This window comes from Monopterus albus, unplaced genomic scaffold (assembly GCF_001952655.1).
Source record: "Monopterus albus unplaced genomic scaffold, M_albus_1.0 scaffold234.1, whole genome shotgun sequence".
NCBI classification, from domain to species: Eukaryota; Metazoa; Chordata; class Actinopteri; order Synbranchiformes; family Synbranchidae; genus Monopterus; species Monopterus albus.
In genome coordinates, this window is record NW_018128114.1 from 748,827 (window position 1) to 758,216 (window position 9,390).

Here is a 9,390-nt window from a genome sequence, read left to right on the forward strand (position 1 = left end):
GGTTGGTAGAATATTTCACCTGTGGAGCCAAACATATTGCATGTTACAAAAAACCTGTGCAACACAAATTGAATAAATCAGTGATCAAGTTAGGAAAGACTTTGTCATTAACGTTTTCATAGAAACCTATGTAAGCCATAGAGCCAGCGGAAGCATTTGTTCTTTACTTTTCACAGTGACTAATGTGCTAACCAGAAGAACAAGGCTCTGATGAGGGGAACTGTCACCATGGGAATCCTAGAAGACATGAGGTCTTTACAAGAAGTGTTTTCACATATTCAATCAGCAAAGGAATGAGGCTGAACTTGACTCTGGCATGAAATAAAAGGAGCATGTTACAGTCATAATGAAAGTACAAATAGGTGCATATACACAAAGGTGTATGTACAGCTATTCTAAACTAAACCAGTTTGTCCAGTGGTGTTATACAGTATACCCATGATGTTTGTTTGACTCTTGGAAAACATTTCAAGGATGTGATCTTCATTTATAATGGTCCAAACTGAAAATACAAAATAATTAAGCTCTTTGCAGCTAGTTGAATGTAAAGGAAACAGAGTTTAAAGAGCCCATGGCGCTTTTCCTTGTTTTCTGACTTATCTACAATATTACAACGGTGAATTATCATCTTAAATATGGCCAAAAGATTCAAAAATGAGGTGTATGCATGTTCTAGTATTTCTATGGAGAAGCAACTTGGTTTACACACGTCTCGAAAACTCTCACTCACAAGATTTTTTTTCTAACAAGATAAAGTATTCCATGATAATTTAAGGATTTCCTTGAATGGTCATAACCTCCAGGCAGTTGTATGTTCATGTGAGTTTGCCTGACTTCCACCGGTGCCATATTAAAAGTTCAATATTTTGACTGCACGTGGTTTTGTGGATATACCGTATATGAGGGTGAGATAACATGGCTTTCATGGGTCCATTTCCAAAAATCACTGAATCCTGCATGTCGTGTGATGCACCTAATGGATATCCCTGATGACTTTGCTATGATGTCATTAAGGTTATCTGTCCAGAGCCACCCATGGATGTATTACAGTATGACAGCTGGATACGGTGCCATCATTCAGCCGTTAAGTCCATTTTTCTCAGTCGTCACTTGCAGTACTGCATTGATAAATCCCACTGTGGCTACCAGGGGTGTTGTATTGAAATGTATTCCCCCACAAGACATGTTTGCCCTGTGTTAGCATAAGGTTGGGTTGAGGTTAAGATGTTAAGGGGAAACATCTTGACAGGCACTGAGGGAAACACAAATGCATATGTGCGGTGGGTCACACAAGGTGGAAACTTGGAAGCTAGAAAACTTTTCTGACTCATGCGCCAAATGAGCAATGTGTTTTTTCAAATGCAATTTTTATTCAGGTGACTGGGTGCCATCTTTAATTCTGAAATCCAGCTCATAAAATGTATGGAGGCACAGAAGACATTATACAACAGTTTTTACAATACTTCTTGTGAATAGCAAACAGCCCTCTATGTGTAAAATCAAGGGACAGTTTTCTATCTAAAAAACGGTCTTTCAGCATCAGCTGGGTTCAATGGGGCAGTGAAAGTTCAGATGCTTTCAGTACAGATTTTGTTTACATTAAAACTGAAAACAATGACCTAAATCAAAGTTTTGTGTTTGTTTAGTGCTGCCACAAACTTTCCCTTAGCCACACTCCTGCCTGCATAACTCTGTCTACATCACCACTTGATTTTCTTGGTCTAGATGAGATTTACATGAAGCGCATCAACACATTCAAAAGCCCAGAAAAGAAGATATAAATCTGCTGTGGGAAGAGGAAACTTTCTCTCGCCTCCAGGTGTGACTAAGGTGTCAGGCATCAGCATCATTGCCAGAATGATGACTGAGGATGCATCAACACACACCTACACACTCACTTTCATTACAATAACAACCATGCCATTTAGCACTGGTAAACAGCAGATTAGTTTGGTTTAGTGTTTCTAATAATCAAAACTTGCTTCTCAGTTTAGTTGACCTGCATTGTTCATTAAAAATGTGTTCTGGAAACATTTTAGGTGCCTTTTTAGAATTTCTGATGAAAAAATGTGAACAAATAAAATGTTTGAGGAACAGAGGGGTTTTCCTGACAAAGACTCTGCTAGAATCTGGGACAAACAAATAGAAGACTAAGTCAAACATGGCTGGTATGTTTCTCTGTTGTAGAAATTGATGATTTAAACATTACTTGCACATCACATCAACATGCCACAAACATCCTTGACTACCATAGAGGACTAACTGCTTCCTCTTTGAAGTGTTAACTTTGAAACATGCACACACATATTCAGACACACAGGAAACAGTGGTAAAAACCTCACGGGCTTGTTCTGCAAAGGTATATGTCTTTTCCAGAATAAAACATGTGCTGATGCTTGTGACACCACCCAGCTCTGACCTCAACCAAACATCCTGTATAGTGCCAGGACCAACCTCTACACTCTTGTGAGCTCATACTTCGATTACCTTGAGAAAGTAGTGATATTAATGAAAGGGACAGGGGAAGACCCCTCCCTCTCCACATTAATAGTGTACTGTACGACAGTATTTTCCAGCAATAAACTCATGATTTTTGAGAGCAGACTGTTTTGACTTTTGTGTAAAACAAAAGGTCATGTAAGTGCTTGTACGGCCGCTACTCACTACATTTGACACCTGAGCTGCTCAACGATAAAATGGTAGCTGCTTCTCATTTACCAGAGAAAAACAGCACAAAAAATAGACATGAGTCACACATTCAAACTGACAACCATTTTGAAAGCCAATATATTTTACTTCCCTTCAACCTGAGTACACACACACCATGAACCACAAAACTACTTCTCCTTATCACAAATGTTTTAAATTTGACACTAAATGATGATAGTGTGGTCAGTTTATGGTTAATGTTTCTTCCCCAGTGGTTTGTAAGACAATTTTTGACAACATTTGGACCTTGTTCCCCCACATACATAATATCACTCAAAAATCTCCACAGGTGTTTTCTTCCACTTGCTTTTTTTCTGATATGTGTCAACACAACATGCAAGTAATATGCTGTACTGTGCAGCCAAAGCTTTCTCATTCAGTTCTGATGCTACCCTTGCCACTACTTTAGCAGTTCCTTTGTTTGTCCTTTGTTGTCCGCCTAGGCAAACTGCTTCCTCATACAGTGAACGTTGTAGTGAAACTTGTTTGTGTTATTTATGAGCTGCTGTATGAGCATGTCAAGTAACATAATAAATAGTCATATGTTTTTAATGGTTTGGCATAGGAGTATGTGATTCTCCTATGTGGGATAATTACAGTACAGAATAAAACACAAGTATATTAAAAAGTAGAATGCAAAACAACTTACTGTGTTATGTAACTTGCAATGACAGATCTTAAAGAGCCAATATCTACAATGTTACAAGGGTGAATTCTCATCTTAGATGTAACCTAAAGCTCAAAAAATGAGGTGTCTGTATATTCTAGTACTTGGTTTACACACATCTCGTAAACTCTTTCTCACGAGACTTTTTTTCTAACAAGATAAAGTCTTACATGATAGTTTAAAGATCTCATTGAGTGGTCATAACCTCCAGGCAGTTGCGTGTTCATGTGAGCTTGCCTGACATCCACTGGCAATTTTTCAACTGCATATGGTTTTGTGGATACATTTTCCCTCCTGCTGCTGCACTGTGACCAGAGGATGTGGAGTAAAATACAGGGCCTGAGGTTACTGCATGTCTGGGAATGTTCCTGTAAAGGGACTCGTTGTTTTACCGGACCAGGTCTAACCTACAAGCAGCCGGCCAGTGAAGCCACCGTGGCGGTGAATGATCAGCTCATCAATGCTGGATTTCCCCAGAGCACAATACCTGTTTGTTTTGGCAGCTTGAGGCCAGTGTGTCTGCCGCATGTGATGTGTTGCTGGTTAATGAGTGGATTAATGATCCATGATGTTATTGTCAGTGCTACGCTACCTGTTGGAATTAATTTTACCACCTTGGGACTGTATGTGGTCGTGTGGGGGAAGACACTGGTTGGATTTACTGATCTTGGAGCTACTTGAAGGGGAGCGATGTTTCTATTGCATGGTGGGACTTAACAGTATGTCTGTTAATGTCTTGTTTCTGTAACATTAGAGAGAATTGTTGTAAGGCTGGAGAAGTTACTATGTCTGCATTATGCCAGTTAAAATGTGGGGTTTCTCAATTACCCACTTTATTTAGAGTGTTACACATCTCTTTTGCTGTTTACCTATCTGTGTCCACTTACAACACAACACCAGCAACAGGAGTTCTGCACATTCACAAATTATCCTCTCGTTTTTAGGAAGAGGCTCTCTGGTTTTATCATTCTGAAATAATTACAGACTATTTGGAGTTGTGATGGGTGCAAAGCTAATCTAGAGGTACCCAAGATTAAACATTAAATGGCTGCAAATGAAAAAAATGAGCAGCCATGGGCTAACCCTTATTTAAAAACAATAAGAGTGCTGCAAAACAGCATAAAATTAAGTCCCTGTTGAAAATGGAGAGTTCTTTAGTTGACATAACCAGGACATGAAAGGATGAAAGGATTTTGACACACCTGTAACTGTTGTTGTATTATTTTCATGTTGTGTCTTTGTAGAAAGTTCTGCTCCTGTGAGCGCACCCTCTCCAGCTGAGACAGTAGATTGGTGAAGAGCACTGTGGCCATCGACTCATCATTAGCGGCTGTGTCCCTGAAAACACACAGTGGGGAAGGGATGTTTAGGAGATTCTCAGTAAAACCCCACAAAGAAGAAAATGGCTGGTGTTATGCTTATAAAAGAAAAGGAAAGAAACCCCAATCAAGGGATTCTGTGTTTGCTCATTTGCTTTAATGAAACATTTAAAATAAAGATTCCCATACTAGTGACTACAAATGGCTGCTCAAACAAAACTGTATCAAAATGTATAATTTCATTAGAAGGTGAAAAGTGAGAAGTGTGAACTGAACACTCATACAGTCCTGTTGGCTGCTCTCTGATGTTTTTAGGAAACAGATGTGAGAAAGTGGTGAACATTGGGTCCTTTTTTAGAGCATGCTGCCTTATTTAGAAGGAAGTCTGGCATGTGTTGCCTAAAACCTCCAGGTATTCTTCTTACTTACTGTACACATATGCTTACATACGTGGATGGCTGCTAATATACATGTGCACGGCATTAGCATGTACAGACACCACAAAACACAAATTTGTTAGTAACCAAATAAAAAGTTTTATATATGCAAATAGTATCCTGTCTGAGCATCAATCTGGCTTCAGAAAGAAGCACAGTACTATTACTGCTGCGTTAAAGGCTGTTCATGATATTACAGCATCCCTAAAAACTACCTCCCTACCTCTGTAGGTTTATCTAAAGGATCCTGCTTACTAGCTATAATCTTAGATAAAACAGCTTATATCTGTTGTCTGTCCCTTATGTTCTCTGCTCCAGCCACCTGGAACAGTTTGCAAAAGAAGTTCAACTTCCACTATCTGGTCAAATTCCCTGAATCCATGGTAACTGCTCTGATGAATGACTACTTTAATGTCTGTTGTTGTTCTTAAGGGCAGCAAAACAAGAAAGCACACTATCTGACATAGGGAACAGACATTCCCATTTACATTCGGACATGCAGTAATGCTATAATTCATTTAGAGTCCACCTGTTTCTGTCCACATGGCAGTTCAATGTTCAGTTTCTCTTTAAGTAATTGAAATATGACTTTTCTGTAATTTGGGTGGTCTTTTACATAGATAATTGCCTTTTTGTGTAAAGATCAGTGAAAATATAAAGTTTGATGATCATTTTCTCTTACTCATATTCCATACATGTTGTATATGTGACCAGGACAACCTCCAAGACAGACACACACACACACACACACACACACAGAGCAGGACTCACCAATCCTGAGACTCGATCCAACTGGCCAGACCCTGTCGGATATCCATGGGGAAGTTATCATCATAAAGATAGTCCACATGTTCGAGGAGTCTGATCTCCAGCTGCTGAATCTGCTTCCACTGACTCATGCTACAGTGCAAACACACACCACAAAACACATGCACACGTTATCACCTGGGTTAAACTGCACTTTAAGTGAATAAAGACTAGAGCACATCCTCCTATTTCGATTTTATAATAATTCATTATAAATAATATGTATTTATTTTAATAATTAGTTTTGTAGGTTAATGCAGTTTTCTAGCATTTCTTACCCGAGAGGTTTCTGTGTTGCTTTCCCGTCAGTCTCATTCACCATGTGCACTTGTTTCACTCTGAGACTTTCGTTTTTTAATGTGTATTCAGGAAGTGATCATCTCAGGGGCTGTGCTTTCAGGAACTCCTGAAACCTGCCCATCCAGTTACTGCACACAGAGATACCCAGCGGCTGTAATCAGGTGAGAGTGGAAGTAGGTATGATTTACCAGGAATACGAACATATACCACAAGACTGGGATTGAGATTTTTAATTATTATTCAGTGGCTAAAGCCCCTGTCCACTTGTTGTCCAGTTTGAAAAGAACCACACTTCACCAGAAATACATGCGCATGTGACTGGCTGTCAAAATAAAGTACATGTAACATTGATGTCTACGTGTTGCATCAGATTGTGAAGTGTTTGTTCAATGGATCGATCCAGATCGATGGATCGTTACACCCCTAGTAATGAAAAGTCAAACCATGTGACTTTCTATCAAATATAATCAAATTGAAGCTTTTATAGTTTGTTTTAAATCATTAAATGGACTAGCCCCTTCATACTTGTCAGAGCTTTTATGTGTTCATATCCCTTCCAGAGAGGATTTTGCTCCTTGATGTTCTTAGATTAAGATTAGAGATGAAAGGGAGCTGTGGCTTTGCAATAGCTGCTTCCAGGTTAAGGAATAGTCCACTCCTCTGTATTAGATCTGCATCCACAATGACAGCGTTGAAGTCCCAGTACCTTGGGATTTAAATCAGACTGAGAAGCTTGTATGTGTTTTTATTTCTTATATATTGTGGCGACCCTGACCGGCCGCTGATGTTCATGTGTTCTGTTGTGTGCGAATGGGTTGACAATGTTATTGAAGGCTGTTCATGTATTGGTTACCGCTGTTTTCTGCAAAATGCCGCGCTGTTCTGGCCAATGTGGGATTGGGGGGAGGAACAGGTGCGGGAGGAGATAAGAGGGATGACAGGTGGGCGTGTTGTTTAGATTCTGTTGGCGCGGAACTCGGGTTGCCCTGAGAGAGTGTTGTTACTGTTTGTCCTGCTTTACTTTTTTTTCATTATTTTCCTGAGGAGCACACGGTGCCAGGTAAACCGCAGTTCTGTTTTCGCATTCTCTATTCTGTCTAATAAAATCCAAAAAGTCAAAGAAGGTGTTCTCCTCACTGTCAGCATAGGTGCCAGCGCATAGCTGGCTGGTTAGTTGTCCCAGTATAGGACAGGGTCGGGCCAGCTCCTCTCAACCGAGCTAGCGGTCGTCACAATATTTCCCCCCTACTGTTATATGTGTTCTATATGTTACTTATTTGTTTATTTTGTTGTCTTTTGTTAGTTTGTGCAGAGCCTTGGTCAGCTGATGTTGTTTTTAAAGCTGCTTATGAATAAATTTGACTTGACTTTAGTGAAATGTTGTTGTGCTTTGCACCTCAGGGCCACCGTAAGATACAGTAATAACACACAGTGCCAAACAATTAACACAGAAAGTAAAGAGGCAAGAGTTTGTGATTACCAGATTCCTGTTTATTACAAGGCAACAATTATGATCAGCGTCCAGTATATAAAAAGCATACACAGTGTCACACACTGACTACTGCTGATGTCCTTGTCAAAACAGCAGCAGCTGTATGTGTCCAGCTCTGTCTACTTTAATATGTAATATGGTTTAACACATGACTTAAACATGACTCTGAAAGATTCCCAAACCTGTGTGTTGTATTTAATAACCCATGAAAACACACACGCTTTAAAAAGTAGGTGAGTGAATAAACTGATTATTGTAAGTAGGAAGAAGAAGGCGTCCAGGTAGCAACTTGTCATGTTTCTCTTCATGGCGAGGAATCTTCATCTAGTCAGAGTCGCTGCTGCAGGAGCTGCTGGAGTGCTGCAACAAGAAACAACACACTGTCACGTCATGCAGAGATGATGTCATTGTCTCATTATTACACTGTTGTCTTCTTGAGTGATGAATAGTTCTGGATCCATTTCTAACAGGAACATCCAGTTTTGACTTTGTTGCTTCTCTATTTGTTTTTGGTTTGGGCCACACTTAAACATGCTGCTTCTGTGCCACCTGGAGGCGGCAGAAACACGCTGTGCACACAACACTGACATAGACTGATAAGACATTCAGTTGATATAGTTACTGTCTTAACAAACACTGGCTTCTTTCCAGCCGTATGAATCTAAGTTCACGTGTCTTTCTGCTGCTTGGTGCTGGACAGCGAGCATAGAGTTGGTCTGTGGAGCCATTTCACTGAAAACCTTGGGAACTGCCTGTGGTTTCCTCACTATGAGCAACACCTTTCACATTGCACAGTCATATGAGTCATTGTCATTCTAAATATACTCAATATAGCCGCTTTATGGTGATGTTTGAATATGTTCAACCAAGTAGCATGGTCACAAATCACTTCTTGGAACAGTTAAATTGCTTGTTTTGGAAGAATTGACTTATTTTGTCAATTTGATTTGAGGACTTTTTGGAATCAAAACCAACGGGGCTCTTCAAACAAGGACCATTATTATAGGAAATGCTGGAACAATATGTTACTTAGTATCTTATAAAGAACAAACCAAATGAAAACTCTGACTCTTACACTGGCATCAGTGCAAAAGTAAAACAAGTATTTATTTGGCGCAGTAGAAACACTTTACATTGTTCAACAAAACAACTGGATCTTACCCCATGACAATGCTTTCCTTTCTTGTGACATCTGATGTGCATGTGACCATGATTATGTTTGTGGTGATGGCGGCCGTGTCCATGGTGGCCATGGTGTCCATGTCCATAATGCCCTTGTCCCTGTTCATATCCAGGACCACAACCAGGTCTAGGTCCATAACCAGGCCCAGGTCCATAAGCAGGTCCAGGTCCATAACCAGATCCAGGTCCATAACCAGGCCCTGGTCCACAACCAGGCCCAGGTCCATAAGCAGGTCCAGGTCCATAAGCAGGTCCAGGTCCATAACCAGGCCCAGGTCCATAACCTTGTCCACCATAAGGCTGGGGGGGGAAGGAGCCTGGTGGACCTTGAGGGTATCCTCCTTGCATTGGGTTTGGCTGCCAGCCAGGATTCTGGTTTCCTAGTCAAAGAAAAGGTTCAGGCATTTTCTGTTCCAGTTTATATAAACTTGATCACAATTTTTTTTTATGTTAAAAATGATTAAAGTTTGACAAACA

At 40.2% G+C, this 9,390-nt stretch overlaps 1 protein-coding gene across 1 annotated transcript in view; it reads right to left on the minus strand.

Annotated features, from left to right (window-relative positions):
- The window catches only part of stat4 (signal transducer and activator of transcription 4), a 19,213-nt gene extending 12,956 nt beyond the window's left edge, over window positions 1–6,257 (minus strand). Inside the window, exons 1-4 of the mRNA XM_020620171.1 lie at window positions 6,218–6,257; window positions 5,904–6,032; window positions 4,579–4,714; window positions 8–19 (exon numbers count right to left, since the gene is read on the minus strand). Of these exons, the coding sequence (XP_020475827.1) occupies window positions 8–19; window positions 4,579–4,714; window positions 5,904–6,031 (276 nt within the window). The 5' untranslated portion in view covers window position 6,032; window positions 6,218–6,257. The remainder of the gene's footprint in view (window positions 1–7; window positions 20–4,578; window positions 4,715–5,903; window positions 6,033–6,217) is intronic.
- Between the last annotated feature and the right edge of the window lie 3,133 nt (window positions 6,258–9,390).